The 25,130-nt window shown below is 36.3% G+C and overlaps 1 protein-coding gene across 25 annotated transcripts in view; it reads right to left on the minus strand.

Annotated features, from left to right (window-relative positions):
- The window catches only part of LOC128208138 (sorbin and SH3 domain-containing protein 1-like), a 99,874-nt gene that overhangs the window by 46,973 nt on the left and 27,771 nt on the right, over positions 1–25,130 (minus strand). For 14 of the 25 annotated variants that reach the window (XM_052911576.1, XM_052911669.1, XM_052911531.1 and 11 more), the window contains exons 4-13: positions 22,486–22,614; positions 18,024–18,122; positions 16,497–16,628; positions 15,725–16,156; positions 13,760–15,076; positions 7,290–7,346; positions 5,146–5,214; positions 1,575–1,774; positions 842–1,262; positions 505–558 (exon numbers count right to left, since the gene is read on the minus strand). In XM_052911576.1, the coding sequence (XP_052767536.1) occupies positions 505–558; positions 842–1,262; positions 1,575–1,774; positions 5,146–5,214; positions 7,290–7,346; positions 13,760–15,076; positions 15,725–16,156; positions 16,497–16,628; positions 18,024–18,122; positions 22,486–22,614 (2,910 nt within the window). The other 11 variants (XM_052911593.1, XM_052911567.1, XM_052911678.1 and 8 more) reach the window with 10 other exon arrangements.

The following is a 25,130-nucleotide window of genomic DNA, read 5'->3' on the forward strand; positions in this document are numbered from 1 at the left end:
CATTGATAAATAACACTTTCAAAGTGAGGTATTTGACCACAACTATTCTTAATTGGATTATCTTCAATATTTTCTCAGAGTATTATGACCAGAAAGGTGTTTTAATTTAAAGTATTAAGGTCAATGAAATGGTTTACTTAGTATTTCCCCAAAGTCCATTAAAATGTTGTTTAACAGACTAAACTGTTAGATAAATGTTAATCCAGGCTTAAAATCGAAATCATAACTTTGGTAAAAGAGAACAGAACTATGTTTAAGGAGAAAAGAACTATGTTAAAACATGGAGCATGCCTCGATATGTTAGTAAAATGTTCGTTACATAAGCTGTCTAGAAAAATTAAAGTCAGAGTGCTCTACAAATACTAGTTTAATAGAAGCTATGCTTGAATCATGTATGAATTAGAGAGAAAGTCTTTAACACTGAGGGCTAAAGTCCTAGACTGACACATTGACTACAAAATGCAGCAGCACAGCCTATTGTGTTTCTATGGTAATAACCCTTACCTTGACCCTTAACAGGTCGATTTTGACCTGGGTAAGTTATTTCCTGTTCATCATCTAAAACGTTTTCAAGGGATCATTTTGAGAATCACAGTCAAGTTTTTAACAAAATGTCCATGGTTTTGAACAATCTAACAAGAAAAACAAACTGCAAAAATGAGTTTGAATATATAATGAAATCACTCCATGCATGTTGAGGGAAGAACAAAACTCACATTGAACTTTTAAAATTAACCATCTCCAGATAATTTACAACACTAAAACAGAACACCTGAACAGTGGTAAACTCAACATTGTCACATGATAACCACATAATTATAAAATCTAGGCTCGTACTGACCTCGATTTTTCTGGAGCAGTGTGATGTAAGGTGACTGTGAGGGAGGGAGACGGCTGGGCTCGTCCCGCAGGTGCACCATACTTGTCGATACATGATGCTCCCCTCTGCCTCCGCTTGATGATGAGATGGTTCGTTGTCGTGGTGATGGTGAAGTCACATGACTGGTGGTATCTGAGACTGGTTGTGATGACTGTGATGTAGGTGAGGCATTGTAAATATTTCCGTTAGCACTAGACTGGTTGTAGTGGAGCGGTTGGGTGTGTTGGGAGTCTGAGGGTTGAGAGGAGTAGTCAGTCTGACTGACGGGGCTCTGCTGGTATGAGAAAGCACTTGTGGGTAGAGATTCAGACTCAGATCTGTTTGGCGGTTTCCATGCATAACTTTCCTCAGGCTTTGGGATAAACTTGTCCGTACTTGATATCTGCAAGCATTCAATGTTTCAATGTACATTAATAAGACATAATTATGTTTATTTATATAAATGAGTTATGGCTATCGTTTTAGGACAAAACAGCTCCCAATGTAAACCTTATGTAAACAATTTAAAGAATTATCTAGCGATTTATTTTATAGCATGTTAAGGTAAACCAAACAGCAATTAATCCCCAATATGTCAATATGCCCATACAGCAACTACCTAATTTTGGACTTTTATCAATGTGAAGACATTGGATAAAAAAAGAAGATATATATATATAAAAAAAAATATTATATGATATTTTGATATTTATACCTTTCGACTGTCTATAGTTTTTGTGAAGTCTGGCTTAATGGGCTTGTATCCTTTAGGTGCGAATAGGGCTGATCCCCCTGGTGTCCACTTCTGGGGCACTTCCTTCAGAGAAGAGGTGGGGGAGTCAGTTCCCACCCCTGGGGTCCGCTCTGAATGGGTCGAGCCAGAGGGGGAGTGCTGCATACCCGGTGACCACACTGCTGAAAAATACAACAGAAACAGGTAAACATTATAATGAATAATTATTGATTTATACTATACATCACATGAATGTCAGTCAATACTGAATGCTTCAAGGGAAACAAAACCACAAATAACTCAATTGCTGACCAAAGATTACTGTATGATGAACTTGGGGAAAAACAATTCACTAAAATAGAGAGTTCGTCTATGGATTATTTAACAGTATGAAGATTGTTCATGTTCTCCCTTCCCTATATTCAATTTTCTCCTTTAGTCAAATAGCCATCCTATTGGTTCACCTAATGTCCATGAAACACTTTCTCATTACATTCATATTCTGCAGAAATGAAGGTAATTTTACAGTGATTTGTCACAAATTGACTCCATTTCACCATGCAGGTTCTTAAAGTGGATTGGATATTTCAGAGACGGTGTTTGCACTCAATGTAAAATTGTGCTGTTTTTGCTGACTTTGCAAGTTTTTAACACACAGATATTCATATTCATCGCATCAATTTCATGTAACCTTTACACAGTCAATGTCATACCTTTACACAGTCAATGTCATATCTTTACAGTCAATGTCATAACTTTACAGTCAATGTCATAACTTTACAGTCAATGACGTTTCTTTAAACAGTCAATGTCATAACATTGTCAGTTTGTCTGTCTTTACACGCATGAAATAATTACACGTGACATATTATTTCATAACGAAATGCACAGTATATGCCAGACATTTGCAGCCAGTCTGATTGATCACATTATCCTATTAGGAAGGCTTTCCAAGACAGATGCAGATGCGAGTTATTTCCTGTGAGATATTTTTATTTCCTGCAGCTTGTTAAGACCCATACTTGAGTGTCCCCTGGAGGTTGTGCAATCCTCTTAGATAGTTCACCTACAGTGATTATTCTGTTTCATATCGATTGTCACTGTCTAGGTAAGTCAGGCTGAAGATATATCTAGGAAACCTTTCGATATTTATTAGGTCGATTGTTCAGAACTTATAGTTAAAAAAAATAAATAAAATGTTGTTAATGTCATTTTTGTCAACTTTCAAATCCTTACAAAGAGGTGAGAGTGGTCTAGTGGTATAGGTGTCTGCCTCTCACCCAAAAGGATGTGGGTTCAAGACCCGCCATGGGTACTTTCTCATGGCCTCTCATAAAGGACAGTACAGTACTGGTTTGTGCCCAAGAAACGGACTTGAGTGTAATTCATATCAGCTCTCACCTGTCTTTACAATCCAGCAAAATTGAATTTGTATAATACAAATCCTAACTACTCTGGAAGTTTCATGAACACATAGGACTGGTGTTCTGCAGTACTTCGTACAAATTAAGAGAAACCTGTTTCAGCTCTGCTGATTTAACACAAATAATATGAGCACATCATACAATACATGACCTTTAAAAGTTTACTACGATGCCGTTAGCAACGTTGTTAACTTTAACACAAATTTCAAAACCTTTGGCACATTGCCTTAGAACTAAAGAAGCTTTCCATGAAATGAAAATCAAGGGCTCAGTGAACGACACTCTATAAAATAGAAAGGGTTTCATCCGTCTCGCGTGCTGCCCTCACAATACAGCTTAATGAAGACTACGACTTAATGAAGACAAGGATTACAATTATATCAATCATATTCATGGGCATCTTGTTATTTGTTGTAAGCAGATCAGCCACAAGCAAAACAACAAAACTGTGTTTTACATCAGCATTTTTCAATTATCTATTCCAACTTCCATCAGCATCGTACAGTGTTTCCATCCTCTCAATTTTTTATTTCATCAATTCTCGTTAGCAATCTGGATATTAAAATGCCAATCTCATGTAACTGCAAAACAAATATTCTTACTTTCTTAATAAAAAAGAGAATCTTTTGAATATTTTTTTCAATGTAATGAACACAATTGTTCTGAGTAATAAATCTGTGCAATAAAGTAACAAGCCTTAGTCTATAGCGAAAATATCACTTTTCTCTTAAACAAATTTCATTCCAATAGATCTGCGTAAATCCAATTTTCTCCAGGCTCAGAATCCGTATATAGACATGTCAACTGTAAGTACACCAGCATGTCTATCCTGCGTTCTGTTCCCCACTCCAAATCTATTCCCTCCAGACAGATTCTACATGGTCTACATGGCACAAATGAAATATGTGGTTCCCTTGGATAAGTCTCAGGCACTGTCCTATGGCTGAACTAATCTGATGGCACTAAGCTCTTCCAAGACAATCATCTATATGCTTATGACTGGTTTAATGGAATCAGAGAAATTCAAAAGTGGATAATTAAATATTTATTACCAACTAATTGCCCCGTCCATTCCATTACAAGAGTTCATTCAAATATGATTTCATAAAGCCACATCAAATTCAAAAAAATAAATGAATTCTGTTTCGTATTATTGCAATGCTTTCAGATTCACTCAACTGTTTTAGTAATATTTTTAAAAAAAATGTTTTTTTTAATAAATCCAACACACTATTCTTATACAAACAGATCAAATTTCAGAAGTCTGTTGTTCAAAAAGTTTTTTAAGAACAGACAGCATTATTAATATCATCATTGTCCCAGCTTTTTCTAACAAAAAATACAGGAGAGGAAGACAAAGTCTTATATGTAAAATCAAATATTTGTGCAAGCCTTGATTCAACAGGCACGCGTGCTAATTTTGACCACTGTTTGGATATTGTGGATCAAGTTCTATCCAATGAAACTACGTTTATGTAGAAACGCCCAAACAGCAAGAGTCAGAATATGAAAATTTGGACTTTGAAGCTGTCTCTTACTTTTCTTCCATAATTCTGAACCACGTCATTTACAGACATGTTGTCCAACACTTCATCTTGCTGGAGGTTGTTTAACTTTCTTCTATAATTATATAGGGCTGTTTCTGTCAATGATGCCACTTTCATCTGTTGCATCCAAAGGTTCATGCAGTGCACAGTCTTTCATGTGGAGTATTTCCCACATTCATCCCGGAATTCTTGTGGTCTTTGAAATCTAAATCAGTCCTAGTTAATCATTCCAGCAACTGTTGTGAAGGAATAGTCATGGACACCATGCTTCTCTCTTAGTCATGCGATTTACACTTCATTGATTGGAAATACAATAGTTCCATTCCCTCATCTTGTCTTCTTGTTAAGAACAATGTTGAGAAATGTTGTCCATTATGATACAATTCCAAGCTGACCAAGCTAACATAGCGTCTTTGCCTTAAATGATCATTCAAAAACTAAACACTGAATACTTTCATCAACATTGTTATTAAGAAATCCCTATTTCTACCTAGTTGAACACTTATTTTTTGGGTTCTTCATAATGTGCAAACTGACATTTGTGCATGCATGTCCTATGTGCAGCCTGTCCTAGCAGCTTACCTGGTTTAGGGCTCTTAGCGGGAGGGGTAGGGGCGTGGGTACCATTCATTCTTACTTCGGAGGATGTGTCTGAAAACATATAAGCATAAAAATAATTAATCATGTTATATCATAACAAGTTTGTTTATCTTACTATAATAAATAGACATAAGATGATATGATAGAGACTGCAACCATGAAACACAAAATAGTTACACCTGCAACTGAATACGATCAAATCACAGACATTCAGTCGGCATATATCTCAAAATATTATTCACCTAACTATAACAAAACATGGTTGGCACCTTACATTTTCTTGCAATATACACTAATCATTTTTTAAAAACCTATTACTCTCATTAGTACATTGGGTGGCCTACAACACACTAATTTATATCAATTAGCCACAGTGCACACCCGTAATGATTGTACCACCCTTGATAAATGAGCATGTATATAAGAACCTGAAAGGAACTCACCATTGTCAACGAGACCAATGAGAGACTGTACCCGATTCTCCCTGTCTACGACAACCATCATAACTTTGTACATTTTCATTTCTATTCAATCCTTTCCATCATTTTATGTATAACTATATTTTTCACAAAACCCACATGTAAAGATTGACACAATATCAGAATTCTGCTCTTGAAACCTCTTTTAAAATAAAACCAATGACAAGTATCACATCTAAAAGAAAAAAAACTTCAAATCGAATCCATCGCAAGGACATGTATTTTATCCTATAAATTTAATGTCATCGCCCACATAACCACAATTTTAAAACCCTTATTTACAGCTGAAGTTGTAAATCTTAAAACACTTCCAAACTAAGCGGCAAAACTGTCAGTGGTTGCTTTTAACAACTGATCAATTATCCCCAAGATGGGTACGGAAGATAATACAGCCTTAGGGAGACAGAGACAGGACCGCTGCAACCAGCCAGAACTAATTTCTCCAATTAATGGCTGCTTAATCAAAGGTATTGCTAACAAGTGCTTTATAATTATGTGATGTTTTCTTCTATTGAATAAGTGTTTATTTGATGTTATACTGGTATAATGTTTATTTAAATCTACGTTCTATCAGTTTGAATAATTCAGCCAAAACACTTTCCCTTACAGTGTCTTCTGGACAGCAATGAAGTTCACAATCACAGTCATTGCTCAAAATAATATTTCTTATTCCAAATCTTTCATTTTCAGCAAGTACATGGAGATATCATTCTGATCAAGTGGAAAAACTGTGAGGTCACACACAAATAATGCATGGTTTTATCCAACTGAGTTAACACCTCCCAATCAATCTCTAAGGTACAAAAATCAAACTAATTGTGTTTGCCAAATGATTCTAACTTGATGGCATGGGAAAACAGGACAATGTATGGCTGTGTGTCCTTGTCACTACTGAGAACATTGCTTGCACCAAGAGGACACTGCATGGCTGTGTCTTTTACACCAATGAGTACATTGCTTGCACCAAGAGGACACTGCATGGCTGTGTCTTTTACACCAATGATTACATTGCTTGCACCAAGAGGATACTGCATGGCTGTGTCTTTTACACCAATGAGTACATTGCCTGCTCCAAGAGGACACTGCATGGCTGTGTCTTTTACACCAACGAGTACATTGCCTGCTCCAAGGGGACACTGCATGGCTGTGTCTTTTACACCAATGAGTACATTGCCTGCTCCAAGATGACACTGCATGGCTGTGTCTTTTACACCACTAAGTTCATTGCCTGCTCCGGTGTATATTGCCTGCTCCAAGAGGACACGGTATGGCTGTGTCTTTTACACCACTGAGTTCATTGCCTGCTCTAAGAGGACACTGTATGGCTGTGTCTTTTACATCACTGAGTACATTGCCTGCTCCGGAGTATATTGCCCACTCCAAGAGGACACGGTATGGCTGTGTCACAGGGCAACAATTTCTTCATGCCTAATTCATAAGTGAATGTAAAATGGCAGAAAAGGCAGGGTTGATGAATGGAAAATTTATGCCACATCCTAATTTTGAACAAAAAACTTCAACCAATCAGATTAAAAAATCTTTCTTGCCAAATGTATGATTTTTCCGGACAAAATTGCCAACTACTATAGTACAAACATTACAGATGTGCCAGAGTGCAAAAGCATGTTTACAGTGTGTGTGACTGACCTGCGGTGTCAAAGCTGGACAGGCTGGAATCTCCCTCCTCGATTGCAGGCTCACCCACTGAAAATATACACAGGAATTATCGTTTGAGCTTAAATCCCCCCAAAAAACAAAACTTGTTGCATGTAAGATTATTAATTGAATACAATAAGATTTGAGCTTTAAATGCGAAGCTGAACTCTCATGCACAGCTTCATTCTAATTTGGTAAACAAACCATCATTTATATGGAGACTGATGAACATATTAAAGAGTTTTATTTAATGATTTTCCAACACATGACAAAATTAGTGCAAATTAATTCAATAACTTAGTCCTGCACTTTTCTCAGGTGATTCTCAACAATCCACCGTAAAACATCAAAATAGACAAATATTTATTCATCTTTTTACCGACAACTTTTGTTTATTTATGTTTGAAATAAGATACAAAATAATAATTACCTTCCTGAAATAGTAGACATTTTATATCTCAAATATTATCCAAACCTTAAAACAGTAAATTACAGAATTTCACTTCCACAAAATCAGAACAAAATACATTGTTGTGATATATTGAATAAATCATTGAAACTTGATTAATCCAAACACTAAAATTTCAAGTTTTTTGATGTAATGGTTCCAACTTGTTAACTTTAATGATTTCAAAATAACCCCATCCAACATGTAACAGATATATATGCATCAATTTGCCAGGTGAAACTACATGATCATCATGCACGCTTCAGTGCAAACAATGCACACACACACATGCATTCACATACATTAGATGACACATTCAAATGTCTCAATTCCGTACTAAGTTAAATGTTACGACAGAAGTTATTGAATTATGAACAAGGATAGTGTAATAAAGTTACCGGTATATGTCGAGTATGCAGTGCAATAATACTTAATGAACGTTACAAGATGCACTTAAAAGGCAATATTCTAACTAGTCCCCTGTCATTTCAATGATCAGGTATGGCAAACCATGCAAACTAAAGGGAGGCAATTAATACCTGCAGATAATTCTATAAAACTTTTTATTTACTAGGTTTGGTCAAAGCTGGCCAAAGTGTTTTTTGATTGGTCAATAATATTTATCTAATAATAACTACAGTCGAACCTCGTTATGTCGACTTTTTCGGGACCTAGTGAAAAAAGTCGAGATGACGAAAAGTCGACTCATCCAAATTACAAAAAAATTAACCAATCCCAACACGTTTGAGTTGGATTGTACGATGTTTACATCCACAATTGAACGGTCTTGTTAAATATTTTCGTCGTAAAAACAGCAAACTTATTTTTGAAAAATAAAGTGAAACAAAAGAATTATTTGTGTCAAATTTATTTCTTTTACGTTTATGGATCACACAAAACACATATAAAACCACAATTGCATACATTTGTACATTGTAAGATTTTATACCGGGTCCTTTTCTGAATTGGTCGAACAGAGCAGTGGAACTAACATTTGACATTTTGAAGTTATTCTTTCTGTTCCCATTCGGGATTGATATCTAATCAATAAAATGTTCATGTTTTATACAATACCAAAGAGCTTGAGCAATAAATGTCTCTTTAATTAAATAAATAAACAAACAACTTTAATTATTCGCACTTACCAATTACATTTTTGTATCCCCCAATTATGACAGTTTGTTATATTGACACACACGGTATTTTGTGACATGCCGCAAACCGTCATGAATATTTTCACACCTACGTCTCGATCTACAGTTCGACATAATGAACATAGGAAATGTGTGAATTTCGACCACTGGGACTGAAAAACGAGGTCGACATAGCGAAAAAGTCGAGATAAAAAAATCGACACAAACAGATTTATTTTATATAAAATAAGAAGGAATAAATTCGGGACCGGGAAAAAAAGTCGACATAACTGGAAAGTCGACTTATCGGACGTTGACATAGCGAGGTTTGACTGTATAACCAATTAAATCATTTAAATGCGCAAGTTAGCCAAAAGATAACCTGTGAACAGTTTTTTTTTTACAATTGGCTCCAGAACTAAATTCTTATTTACAATTTTTTCATGGACATGAATCTAACAAATAACTCATGCATAGTGACAGCTTCGTCTCAGTTCTCATGCAGTACTCGAAATTCCATATCAGGCACTCAAGATAAACAAAATGGCCTTCTTTAAAAGGTGACATATACCGCTTCTGTTTACTTCGATGACAAGACTCAAATCTCTTTAAATATTTAACAACCCCTTTTGAAACAAACACTGAAGATTTTCAACTATAAATTAGCTGTAGTAAGTTACAAGGTACTATTTTCAACGTTTTACACAGGAATAAAGACAATGTGGAAATATTCATAATAATGATTTTAATATGATATACAAAGCACACACAGGTTTTATTCCCACAAATACAAACAGCTGTTACATGGGGATTTGTCAGTTTGAGGATTTCATATCAACATTTTTTTTCTTGAATTGTGCATCAATTATACATTCAGGCAAAATGGAAGAACATAAACACACATAATAGACAATATTTTTACCACAGTATACAAGATACTCGGGTAACCATACAATGTTTACCACGGACATCTATTGCCTTAAGAGTTAGAGCGCATTCAGAAATTTGTCTAGAAAGTAGAATTTCATTGTGTCTCCTTTAAAGTAAATACAGACACACTTTTAGAGGGGAAGAATGCAATAAAACTGTGTTCCTAGATGTCATTCATTTCCCATTACTTTATAAAATGGCCAAAACTCTGCTGTCAGAACAACTAGCACACTGACTTAAAATGTGACAAAAAAACGAAAAATAACCAAAATTAAAAAACAAACCAATTATCACAGAATCTCTCAGCAACAATTGTGCCAAGACTTCATACATTTTCTTTAAGCTAGTAAATTACATTGTTCCAAATCGTATTTGGATACAAAACCCCCCTGATGTTTCCCCTAAAGATTGCCATTTCTCTCAAATTACTATTGATCATGGAAAAAAGGACCATATATTCTCCATTAACAGTCCTCATTTTTAGAGGAAGGATTCCAGAGTATCAAAAGGGTCACATTTTACAGTAATTTTATGGATTCCCATTTCCCTTCTGACACTGATACTCATCTGTGAATACCATAAACAGTCAGAAAATAATGAATACAAATAGTTCATTTTCTATTTTGAGGGTTTGATATTAGCATTGTGATTAAAGGGACATTTGTTTTTTGTAAAATGCATCTTTTTTTGTATGATGAAATAAAGTGAGGCAAATCAACGGGAGCGTAATCAACAAGAGTGTTAAAACTAAGATATCAATGACTCAAACTCCAATAAATATTGAAATACCCCTTTGGCTCGAACTTATAGGACCGGTGAAAATACCTCGAGCCTCAGAAAAATCGAGCCAAGCGGTAATGCTTACATTCAGTTTAAACAAATCGATCCTTTACATCAAGTTCGAGCCATCAAGGAATTTGAGCCAAGCGATTTCGAGCCATCGGAGTTTGACTGTATGCTCAAAAATTGTCTTAAGTCCATGATTTTGTAACGCAATTCAACAAAAGGCTTCAAGGTTAAGATATCCTTATGTGTTACAATGAGTCCTTTTGGATGTGAGGTTTTGTTGTCAGTTTTCTTATTTTTCCTTGACGGAATATACAGGCATGGATTTGCATCCTACTAAAAAAAAAAATGGTGCCAGAACATGAGCCAGTCCCTTTAAAGTAGCATCAAAAACCATGATTCATTAACTGTCTGTGAATATCTCTCTATACCAGAAAGTTGAGAAACAGGAAGTAATCATTTGGATACTCTCCAGCATTTGAAACCAAGAAAGGTCTATAAAATACAAAAATAGCGGGACCTTTGATAACATCTTGGCAATGCTAGTGAACAAAGACACCACATATCAAGCTATTATCTAAATTTGACAGATTAAAATCACAAAGGGTAATTACTTCACAATTTCTTATAATTGCTGCCATTTCTTCAGAGAAACTAAGAAATATGTCTTTCTGTTTGTCTGAAAAGAATCCATTAATGAGGGAAGAATCTATTAATGAGGAAAATACAGATGAAAAACAGGTAAAACAAAGTAGCACAACACTTATATTTTTGCTAAACTAAAGTTGTCTTATCTTCGAAATTTAAAGTACTTTTTTTTGAAAGAGCTATATACACATGTGTACATACCCCTTAAGATTTAAACCATCCATATCCAGTTCATTATCTAAGTTACCAGTATTGTGTTATTTTTCAATTCAACCCATTTGCAATTAAGGTTTTATGGAGAAGACCCAGCCTCTGTTTATTCCATCGTAATGCAACTTTTGTTTGACCTTAAGTATGTGCCCATGAATATTTGAGCCCTAATTAGAGTAACCAAACACATATTCAAATTTACTCCCATACAAATGTCCTCATTTTTTCTTGTTTTACCTATTTAATGTTAATGAAAATAACCATTACCATTGGAAGATAGGCTGTGGTTTGATGAAGATTCAACAATATTCAGCATATTTGTATATGGTGATATTTTTTCATGTAATCACAATCAGAACACCATTGCCATTTCAATAAACACAAAAGTTCAGCAAAATATTAGCACAAAGTTACACTAACATTTGTCATCAATTCAACACACTAGTTCACAGTTAATTATGCTTCCATTACACAATTCCTTACTGACACCCACATAAGACATAGTGTCGATTAATAAACACCAATTTTATTTCCATATATTTCCCCACATGGTTATTTATCATATCCTATATGTTTCCAGAACCGATACATACATGACAAACACATCATCCCTAATGACCACACAAGTTTACTTCCTCATCCGATAATTCCAAACCTTACAATAATATAAGGCTGCGAATATCTTCCAGCATCCCTGGAGATGTCACCAAAATCCCTCTTCCCTGACTGGTTACCACTTGTTCCCTATGAAAACAGTTCAGACTGGCACTGAGAGTACACCAGTCTATGAGGGGTCAGTATTGATTGCTTGTGACCAGCCCGCTTGGCTGTCAATGGCATAGGAGTGGTTTAATTACCACGGCACATATGGGTGAACTGTGACAGATGGGGTAATAACTATATTGAGTTTGCACTGCCTTCTTATGGTTATGTCCTCATCCAATTCTACCAGCTAAGGAAATTATTAAAAAATTATCGAAAATTTTAATGGCAATGCCAAGACCAATCACCATAACGATGAGCCTTTCAAACAACCTGCCATATAAAACAGACACAATCCATTTTAAATGTCCCATAAATTTCATTTGTATTTATTTCTTGCAATGGGATTGATTTCATTAGCAATATTGCATTGAAGGCCAGTCCCAGTCCTAATGGCAGCTAGACCCATCCCAGACCCTGGACATCAGTCTATTCCATCTTGCCATATGACAGCACTCTTGTAACAAGCCAATTTACTGTTTCCAGTCAGCCCACTATATCAGGAAGTCAATTACGTCTTGGAAATTTCTAGGAAATTAAAACATATTTGGAGGAAGCAATAATGAAATGGCCAGTGTTCGAGATTGATCAAGCTTGCTGTCATTATTGGAATTTGTTAAGGATGTGAAAAATTCACAACATTCAATGTCAAAATTTCTAAACAAAGACAGAATAATGTGATAATATTTGCATGAACCAAAAAAAATGAATTAATAATGGCAGGCCTTTCTACACCAAAACAGGTCAATGACACATTATTAAGTAGATTTCTAATGAATCAGAATTCTGAGGTATTTCTTCTAGCTAAAGGTGAATAAACCGAAGCAGACACAGTTCACCTTCAAATGAAATTAAACAGGTACACCAATCAGAAAATATTTCTGGCTACAGATAGGAAAGAGAATAAATTTTGCATGAAATGTTCCGATGATTTTTTTCTTCATGCTTTGTTTGCAGAAGAATGAGGATTAAGTTATACACCTTTCAATGACTTGGTATAACTTTTGTGTTGACAATTTTCTCAGCTCAAGAAGTGGGATTCAGACATTTAGACAGTCTAAATCCACTGGCAATGTCCACTGCCCCCTAAGTGAGGCAAAGCATTGATAGTTGCATAATACTTTTCAAAATCATGCTCTTCAAATAATGATGCACATGCAGTAGAATATGCACAGTGCAAGGTCATTCTTAAACATGTTATATGTAACATACAAACATGGACAAAGTATCTATGACTATTTGATTAAGAGCTGATATTGTGTTAAGAATGGTTGTGGTGTTGTAAAAAGTAAAAGGGTTTCTTAGTTAAATGCATATCAAGGTGCTTATTGAGAATTTGACTTGATTCATGAAAGAAAATCAAAAGAATACAAACTAAATCATTTGGGCAAACTGTCCATGCATTCTACAAATGAAGCATGAGTATGGTAGGTGACTTGTCCTCTAACTGTTGTCACCACGATGAAAGGATGACTACTCTGCTCAGTTACTGTTGTTAAAATGCTTTCAGGGAGACTATTCTATCTCATTCCATGCCTGGTTACCTTTCCGGACTGGCTTCTGCTCATACTGTATCTGTATGGGGATGTAGCCTCTTGACTGCTGGGGCTGACTTTGACTTTGACCTCCAGTAGTGAACTCCTGTTGGGCTGGGCGGCTGCGACTCTCCTGGCGTCTAGGAGGCTCAGGCCCAGTCAATGGTCGCCATTCCTTCACAGGGAGATGTTTGGGCTCAGGGGTAACTGATCTATCTGGGATTTCCTTAGGAGGGATGATGGGTTTCCAGACATGTCGGGACTGAAGGGGTGAGCCAGAGGGTCTCCAGGAAGGCTGGGCTTTGCCCCGCCCTCCCTCTACATCACTGAAACTGTAGTCCCTATCTTGCTGAACCAGCTGTCGGTGTGAGAGGACTGGGCTCTCTTTGCTCTTGTGTCTAAATGAGGGAAGTGTCGAATAACTCCCTGCCTCAGTTTCATAGTATGTGGGCTTGGGCTTTTGTTCCTCAATGGATTTTTTCTTTACTGGCAATGTGGCATATGATCCACTTCCAAATGTTTGTTGATGTGGTTTTTCAGAATCAGATTCTTGCTTTTCCATGGCTTTCCAAAATGTCTGCATGGCCTGTTTCCTATCGGCCATCTGCTTCTGCTCCATAATCTCATCTTGGTTTTGCTCCTGAGAGGCCGAACTTGGCTCCACCTTCTCTTGAGCTGGTTTGTTATACACCGGCACCTGTTTAATTGCCTCGTTTATAACATTGTTTATATCTCGTTCCAGGACTACTCTTTTTCTTTCAAGGTCAGCTTTCTTTCTCTCATGTTCAATTCTTATCTGCCTTGGAGAATCTGGTTTTGACCCAGAGTCGGACACACTAGTCTTAATCTGTATTGGGATCTCTCTTTGTCCTTGACCTAACCTCTGACCTACTGGAGGTGAAACAAAGCTCTGCTGGGAACCAGTTCTATTAATGGGAACCTCTTGTCTGTATCCCCTCTCAGGACTTGAGTGGCCAGTGTAATCAACACACTGACTTTGACCTTGGTCTACAGGAGCCTGTCTCAGGTTTCGTAGACCTTGACTAATGCCTTCAAACACAACAGGAATTTCTCTTGGAAGTTCGGAGCGACCTGAGGCGAAATCTCTGGGAGGAGGGACAACATAGTGAGGCTGAGATTGAGGGGAATCCATACTATAACTGCGGGATTGGGGGGACCCAAAACTGGGTGCCCGATGCCCAGTCTCCACTCGAATGGGGATTGGCATTCCCCGCCTTTCCTCGCCACTTACACTGCGAGCTGCCGGCGGTGGTGGGGCTTCTCTCGTCTGCTGCCAGCTGGGCTGGTGGGGAGCCTCATCTTTGACTAGCAAGAGAAAGGCAGACAGTTTATTTTTTGTCGAGTGATGAAGGTATAGCCTGTTTGCCATGCATCACACTAAATAATAACCATGCCATCATTTGAATGCCATACAATGTAAAGCAATATTAAGCTTTATCGTTACTGGAATTTTATGTAACTGGGTACTTTTACTCCAAGTTTTATGATAACATTTTACCAGAGAAGGATATAGAAATAGCTCCTTGAAAGAAGAATATTTACATCATGCAAATTCTCATGTCTGCAACTGAATCATGCGAAGGGAAACTGCAAATCTGAAGACATTGTGAACACAAGTTAAAACAATAAGAACAAGAATTACTTTAAAATGCTTCCACAGCACTCAACCGATCAGGACAAATCAGCAGAGAGACATAGACATACAAGTATGGGACAACAAGAGACTGGGACAGTAGAGAACATTAGAGACTGTAACAGGGAGTTCAGATGGCATTCAAGTATTTCTGAGTTACTGTGACACCAAACAAAACAAGATTAATTCATAGAAACCAATATTTGAATGTACAAAAAACGGGCAAAACGCACTCCATTTGTTTCAAACTGTGTAAGTCAAGTTTGGTAAAACAAACCACATGACGGGTCTTCCAGGCATCCATGCTTCACACTGTTTACCTGGAATGCCTAGAGACTGCAGTTTTTTCTGCATACGCCTGAACAATTTCAAACCCTTGGACTTTTTCATGGGAGCTATTTTAGCATCTTTGGCCCCTGAGGAGGACCAACTTCTGTCAGACCCCCCTTCCTCACTACATGTGCTTGGTGACATCTCCCGAGGTCGTAATACACGACGTTCAGATCTCGGGGAAAATGGAGGCTTAGATGCTTCAGTGTATGAGGTGGATTGTTTTGATGTTGGTGTAACATCATGGGACGCTTGAGGAAGGAAGGGCGTGGGTTTGAAATGTTTCGGTAGGCGTGGCCTCATGGGAGGTGTAGACGAGCAGGAGGATGGGGGTGTGGTCGACCAGTAACAAGGGTTACCAGAGGGCGGGGTCTCGTCTGCTGATGTCACACTCGATACTGAGCCAGCTTTCAGTCTAGAAACTGACCAAAATTACATAGTAGTACTTCAGTTCAGTGCTTTGTAAATTTAAGTGCTTACAGATTTGCAATTATAGGAAAATAAACCTTGAAAGTAAGATAAATGAAGCTGTTACAATATAATTTATAAGCTGCATTCACAAAAACTGATGAATTTAAGAGGCTTTATAAATAGACTTCTCCATGCATTACACTCTTTGAGATTTTAATTAATTTCTGGGTTTTCTCATGCACATAATAATATATTGTTTACTTTCTTGAAAACTTGAGTCGCTTTCTTTTGAAATGTAAAATGGAAGTTTTGAACATTCAACTGAACCATGCAGACAGCATCAGGAATTACCCAGAGCCCTATGAGTGGTACGTGGAGAGAGCGGCGGGATTTTCAACACCGAGTGAAACATGACCGGGCTTGTAGGGGCCGTCCTATACCTTGGCTGGAGAACAGGACTCGCTGGTGCCGTGCGAGATCGCACTGCGCCAGAAACATCAAGTAACGTTATAAAGGTCATGCAGAATGTTTTATATACATATTTGCTTAATTTTTTTCCACAAAAGAGGTGATTACTTTACTAATCTACTATTCAAACATTCACAATAACAACAACAGCAACAACAATACATCACAATATCTACAGCCAACAATATTTGCTATAAGATCAGTGTACTATGATAAATGGGACTAGACACCAGGTAGTCCAAAAAGTGGCAAATACAGTAATTCCTCAAAACAAGCCCAGATTTGTCAATAAGAGCTAGTATGTTGCCCATTATACGTTTTGAAAAATAAACGCAACAATTATGTCACCTCACACCTTGTTTCAGCCGAGTTTCCCAATGGTTTGATAGGGCGGAATGGTTTCCCATTTTTCCAAAAACCTGTTTCTTTTCTCACACAAGTATTTTACATGTCAATAAGCGTTTAAGCCAACTCGCTGTCATTTTCAGCAGTGATAATTTCTTTCAAAAGTTTCCATTAATCAATTTCATCACTGACCTTTTTTCTCGTCCTTGCACTTTCAGTCCTTTTGGGAAGCCATGAAGAATGAATATTTAGAATGTGAAAGTCATGTGATCAATATGCGGACACTTAATTTATAAACTTACTACGAAGACAAACCTGATTGATTTCGAATAGAAAAATAACAAAAACTGTGAAAGAAAAATGCGATGTGATACATCAGTAAGATTCAATGGCTTGTATAAACACAACAATAACAATTTTATGTAAGTTTTTGACAGCTTTCTTTTTTTTCTGCAAATGTATCATCTGGTGTCTAGTCCCTTTAAAGCGACAACAACTATCATGACATGAAATTACAATTTCAATACTGGCCCCAATTTCTCGAAACTTCTTAAGCTTAACAGATTTAAGTCGCTTATTTCAATTAGCCAAAATACATACAAAAATGGATTTTGATATATGAAAAATGGTTTCTTCTAATTAGCATACAGATTCATAAAAACTTTTAAAGAAGTTAATATAACGCATGTTATAGAACAACAAAAATAGTGAGTTTAGCTTAATCCTGTTATAAGGGACTTAAGAAGTTTCGAGAAATTGGTGCCTGATCTCTAAGAAATTGTCTTAAAGATATATTTTCCATATTCATACCACTTTAATTTCAGATCTTCTTGTAATAAATGATGACTCACTCATGAATGTACTCTTCACAATAATCATGCAGATGATCCTTAACATATCCACGAAACTTAATTCCTCTTACATATTTGGAAGAAAAATTTACCAAATTGTATTTAAATTTCAAGATAAACAATCTTTTCCCTTTAAAACCTATATACGGCATAGGTAAGATAATTCTTCATCTTTAAATGTATTGCAGTCTATCAAAACTATGGTTTGTCTTACCCATGTGAGATGTTCCCGTCATTGGGGAATAGTGCGCTGAGTGCCCGTCCCGTTGCCCGAACGACACGGGCTTGTATGTCTTCCCCTGATGCGTGTCACCTGAAAACACACATCCGATAGTACAACAGTCTGTAACATCAGTTTATCAGTTATCAATATGATCAACATTCATGATCGTCCTGCAATAAAGAAACATTATTATTGGCTTAAAAAGTTTAGAAATAAATATCGCACAAAAAAATGCATTCATCATGTCAATGAAAATGATCATTCAAAGTACTCTATTTCTAACCTAATTGTATTTTACTAATACTCATTATTTAAAATACAAGTCAATTAACCAAAACATTCAACAATATACCTAATAACTAAAGAACTGAAGTCATGAAACTACTAACTAGAAATAAACAAAAAAATGCAATACACTGCACTCATAAAACCATGCAATCTGTCTAAAATGCAGTAATCTGATAATTATAATCAGACAAAAAAATACAGCAAAAAATATCAAGAACAATAATAAGGTACAACAAATAAATGAGAACCAGGCAAACAATAAATAGATTTTCTGAGTACAACAGAAAAACGGTCAGACAGTGAGAGGAACTAGTGTATGGAAACTGGCAAGATAGTGCTCTGTAAGTTTGGATGTGTGCCATGTGAACATTCACTAGACCACAAAGTCATTCAGACAGTAAAAATGTACTTCTACAAGTAACTCTTTCTTTTTTAGATGAAAGCAGAGCAGTTCATACAAAAGCACAGACAAAAGTGCCAAAGAGCGAACACAAACAATCATCAGTTGTTTTTCAGAAAAACGGGCATAACTCCACAATTATCACAGCCAGAGTTATGAGTCTAGCTATACATGTGTGCAGATTGTCTCTGGCAATGTGAGCACCAATTTTTAATTTACAGTTTTTAAGTGAAGGCCAAAGTCAAAGTACTTGCATGCAGACAACAGCAACAAGGCTATGACAATACCTCAACTTTTCTGGAAAAAATCAGTCAAGCTAAATATGACCTGAACCAAGACTGGGTCCATCATGCAATGATCTTATATGTATCTAAAATGCCAGAGCATCACAAGCAGATTTATGACCAAATACGAACCCTCATCCATGTTTGTCAAACCCACTTGGACACCGCTATCAGACACAAACAAGTCAATAGTTAATGCCATTACTCGTTAAACATCCCCTGTACTTCCACATGATCTCCTCACCTTCCTATATCCTCCACTCAAAGCTTAATGCAAGTATCAATGTAGTTTCTCCTCTTATACACTTAAATTTAAGGAAGCTTCCAACAATTTCAATCAATCAAAGAAATTAAATTACACTTTTTCTTCTTCTTCTTGGGTCTATGAGTCAGCCAGGTAAATTCCCAAGAATGAAAGTAAAACTGATCATAAATTTATCCCATATCTACCTGTTTATCACATAAGCAGTCAGAATGCTTTTAAAATAGATTCATTTGGATTACTTAATATCTTTAACTGGAAAATAATCCAAAATTTACGCCTTTTCCAATATAAAAATATGCTTCAAGTTCTGCTTCCAAATCTTTTTTCTCCAACAATTTGCTACCTAGTAAGAACTGTATCCAGACACTCGACAGGAAAGTTCTGCTGCCAACCAAATGTATGAGGCCATTTTTTATGTCCTTACAAACCAGAAAACTCTAGTAATGATAGTACATGGTTTTCTGTGGGTCAGTGCAATTAAGAGCTTTCCAAGATCTTACTATCATGCACAATTAATTGTGAAAAGTCATAGGTTCAAAATGCAACAGATCTTCTGTCATTAAACAGATTAAACTACAATGAGAACACGAGGTAAGGCCAAATAAAAAAATAGGTGTGTTTCAGGTAACGCTGCCAAAAAAAATAGGGTAGGTAGGTCGGAATATTCTTTCTTTTTTTTTCTTTTTTTTTTTATATATTGATTTCAGTAACTGTTGACTCAGAAAGTAACAAAAATAAAAGTCATCAATTTTCAGGTTTATCAGTAGTTTTTAAACATGTTCCATACTTCAAAGGAAACATATTGGTCTGGTTAAATACTTTGACAATGATGGTTGGATTTCAACTAAGTTATGGTACACCACTCTGCTATTATTTAAGACTTTCCAGGAACAGTTTTACTTTTCTTTATACACCCTTTTGCTTTCAATCACCCTCTGTAGAATGCTAACCTCCCTGTAACATAATTACATGAAGAGTGGGACAGCAAATTTACCATATAAGCCATCAGCCAAGGAAACCTCAATGCTGTCAAGAGGACCTGGGGGTTCAGGTTTGAAGAACAAGTAACATGCAGGTTTTATTGCCAAAATTGCACACTTAAGTCTGACATATCAATCCGAAAGTCAGTATCTGACACATTTGTATCTGACAAGAAAATAAAGTTCAAGAATTGAAATATACCTGCCACACAAGCACAAACTACCCGTAATTCACCTTAGAGTTCGGACAATCTAAAAATTCGGAAATCCATTATTATTTTCAAAAATAATTTATTTTAGGTACCTAATTTTCGGACACCCAAAGGACATCGATTGTAACTTTTACAGTTGCTAAGTCTCACAGACAAAAATTATTGATCTTTATCGTTACAATGCCTGGCTAGATAACCTAACAGTATACATCACTGTGATAAGTTAGTTAGTTACTACCCATCCTAAACGATTTATTGCCTGTTGAAAAGGATGTGTGATATATTTAATGGAGGATTAAAGAAACAACAAGGGCAATCAAGAGATTAAGAAAACACCGACATGACAGGTTTGTAAAACGATTCGCCAATAAACTTTGAAACTTGTACCACACTTTTAATGTAGACTTTATGAAGCAATAATCGTACAGTAATACTCATTGTAACATCAATAGAACAATAAAAATCAACACATTCAATGCTACAGGTAAGTATTTAATGTGATGAATTAAAGTTAGAAACGCAATACTTAAGTTACAATCGAAAACACCACTCAGAAACATTAATCCTGCATAGCAATATCCATGCTCTCCATGAGATCCTCGTGGGTATAACTAAGAGTTATGTGACGTCACACAATGTGACTGTTTGATCTGAAACCGATAAAAGGTGTTTATTCATTTCAATGCATGTATAAAATGGTGTTGAATGGGATTTTAATTAACTTGATGAAGGAGTTACACTTATAGGCGTAATAACCATTGATAACTACCGATAAATTAATAAGTGGTAAAATGCAGACATGAAGAAAAAAGGCAGATTTATTATTTTTCATGAATTCGGAGAGCGAAAAATTAATTATTTTAAGGTGTCCGAACTCTAAGGTAACGGTAAATACATTCAGAAATCCAACTCTAATATTGTCAACTTAACGTACATACATTTCGTAACAAATGCTTTTCATACCAAAATCACATTTTTTTTCAGGGAAAAATAGGTTAGGGTCGGCGGGAAAAAATAGGGTCGGTCGGATATGTTACCTGAAACAGACCTATTTTTTTATTTGGCCTAATGGCAAAAGGGTATGTGCAACCTCAAAACAGAAACGGCAACAGTTTTCAGTCAAGTATCCACAGAACAAGAAACTGTCAACTGAGTGCCTTTCCTGGACCGATTTAAAAAAAAAAAAAAATCCCAAGGGAGGTAACCATAAACAAACTGTCCTAATGTAGTGGAAGAGTAAGAGAAGCTGAACCGCTAAATGGAAGAGCACATGTCTTACTGGAAACAGATTAAGCTTTCTTCATGGCAAAATTATTGGAACCAGTTATGAATAAAGCAGATCAGAATCAACAAAATGAACTAAGAATGCACCTAAAATACATTAATAGCCATTAACATAAACACAGGAGCATGCAGCAATTACTCATAAGCCCTTCAGTTTATATGCATCATCTCGCCATGATGAAAGGTTCTCAAGACTTTAAAACTGATCATGCACATTCAAGAATATGGTTGAACATGCATAATAATTATGAATGGGGAGCAAATATCTGAAATCAAGAAAAAATACAGTATTTAGTAAGAAAATACAACAGCTGCAAAGGTCTGTCAGATTACTGTCTATTTGATCGAAATTACATTCAGTGCAGATGCGCAAATCATGGATAAGTTTTCAACACTTAATATTTTTAAAGTACATAAACATCGAAGAGAACAGATGGCAACGCTTGTCAATTTTTCCAAGTCAAAAAGGTGCGTTACTAGGCAAATATTGAAGCCAGTATTATGGACCTTGCTAAAGCAATGTATATTGTCACTGGTAACATGTATAATATATTTCATGTAAATACATCAAAAATATTTTTTCTTTCCTTATGGCTAAGATTTTTTACTTCAAAAACATACAACAGAAAATGATACTGACAGAAACCTGACATGCTTTTGCAAGAAAAAATGGAGTCCACGTTCTGTCACAATATCTAGAAACTGGGTGGGTAGCTATGACGACAACTGTGCTGACAAACCGTTGGGTGACCACACGCTGGGGGCGGGCCTTCTCCAGATGCCATGGCTACCTGGGGGAGCCAGGTGCCCATACTCAGGCTTCCTCAAGGGCTTAGGGGGTGGAGCCCTGGGGAGGGGCTTCATACTACCTACAATGATGATACTGGGCTCTAACATCAGCTTTGTGATGGATATCATTTAACCTCACAACTTAGAAATTAGACATTTAACTAACACATTTTAATAACATATTAAAAATTGGCTATAGCAAAATTAACCTTAGCCAATGTGAAAGTCAATAAGAAATTGTATAATTTAGGCAAAAAGAAATCAACCCTGGTCACTAAATCAACTCTGAATCAACATAATGTTACCATCATAGAGTTCACAATCTTTCTTAATTAAAAATAAGTGTCACATTAAGTGTAAATGACCAGGATAAAATTGATCACAGCCATCAGAAGCAGACAACAAGGATGATGACCTTCTGGCCATCAAGGTCAACATTGACAAGTGTCAAGAGGGACATGTACTGTATGTTAAATACATTTAAAACAAGCCTAGTTGTGTTTAATTAAAAGCATTATAGAAATTCCTGCTCCTGATAATATGGTGTTTGACTGTGTCAGACAAAAACATTCATCAAGGACATCTTAATCAAAGCAGTATAATATGCATGCCTGCGTATTTCTAGAGAATGGTACCAAACATTTATTTCCTCACGGCACATTGTATACATGAAGACACTTATTTACAAACATAAATGTCCTACAACTAATCGTTACCCATGTAGTGTGGTGTTGTTGAGTGATTAAAGTCACCACCACTAACCACAGCGCCACGTGAGTGATGGAAACTACTTGTGAATGACCTTAATGCCAATGGCCTACCTGTTCTTGGAGTGTTACAACATGCTACATTATAAAAAAGTGTTGACTCAAGTGTCTTCAGAGATCCCCCACATATTGTAACTATACAATACTCTGACAACACGCCCTGCTACTTGGCACGATATTGCCCATTAACTACATGTGTTTACAAACTTCAAATCATTGAAGAAATTTGCTTGTGCAGGTTTGTCAAGTGTCAACCAGTAAATGTATCCTAAATTTAAATACACAAAAAACTAACACTTTACTATATACAAAAGTCAAACAAACTTTTATCATTGAAGAAATTTGCTTGTGCAGGTATGACTAGTGTCAAAAATAACAGTGAAAATAATGTAACATCTTAGAGATGAATCCAATTTTCTGCAGGTATAAGAAGTAAATCAGTACATGAGACACATAGCCTGCGGGTTGCTGGACTCATAGCTGTATGTAAGTGTACCTGTGTATATCCCTGACGTAGGTAATGTATGTAATCCAGCGGGAATGAAGTGTCACAGATTTCTCTGTAAGTCCTTACAATGTCCCTATTCACAATGTTATCAGAGACAAACAATGAAGCTTGTTTGAAGATAGGCACTTGGGTGGACACTTAAACAGGCTTAATCCCACTGTAATCCATGTTTTCATCCAGGAGCAGTGGTTCTATCACTATGAGTTGTAACTGGTCCTACCTGGGCTGACACTGATGGCGGGTAATTACAAGGGCACCTGTCAACCTCATTACGCGCACAATTAGTGTTCAATACAGGACCGTAGGTCGCCTGTCCATGGCCACAGGGCACAATGATGGGGAGATGATTACAGGCCGGGGATGGGGCATGGTTGTGTATCTGCTATAATGGCCTCCTATTCATGTATCTGCATGTATCTGTGTATCAGCAGCCCCAGGGTGGGTACTGTCATCTTATGGAGGAAAAGTCATCCCCCAGACACAACATAACACAGCCACCGTGTGAAATATAGCCCATGGGTGGATATATTACATGTCTTGTTACATACTTCATTTTATTTTAACTATCTATTTATCAATTTGATACTGTAACTAAAATATAGCAAGCTATACACCTTCTTCCATTGGCATATTTGTGACTCATAAAAAGCTTACCATGAAATTATTTTTACTACAAAAATAGCTCAGGTAAAAATAATTTAGGTAAATGCTGAATCATGAACTACAATTAGGTTTGAAATGCCTAATTACTTTGCCATCTTGTATAATTATCATTAACCTTTGACTGTTTTAAAACTATTAGTTATAGTCATAACGATGAAAGCAGGGATACACTGATTGATTCAATCGGCAAGTTATTTGTAAAATGTGAGGAATAACATATAGTTCATGCATCATTATTATACCAGGAATAAACTTGAAGCTCGGCAATGCAACAAAACCAGGTGTTTAATATGGGCAATCCGAAATTATAGCCAATTCTTTTCAATACCGTGTATGAGTTAGGAAAAGGTAGGAGCCTAATCTTTATTCATTCAAAGGCAATCCCAAGCTAGCTCTTGACATAAGCTACCTACACATCAACTTTCATTACTATACATCCATTCAAATTAATGTTATTGGAAAACATTTTTCTACTTTTAACTATTTTTAGTTACCGTGACCTTGACCTTGACCCAGACTCCCTAAAAAACAATTCCAAGCTAGCTCAACATACATCACTATCCATCAATTCTTACTAAATTTTTGGGGCAGAAACCATTTTTCTATTATTAGTACAGTATAACCATGACCTTTGAACCCGAACCCTCAAAAGCAATCC

Source organism: Mya arenaria, chromosome 2, assembly GCF_026914265.1.
Source record: "Mya arenaria isolate MELC-2E11 chromosome 2, ASM2691426v1".
Taxonomy (NCBI): domain Eukaryota; kingdom Metazoa; phylum Mollusca; class Bivalvia; order Myida; family Myidae; genus Mya; species Mya arenaria.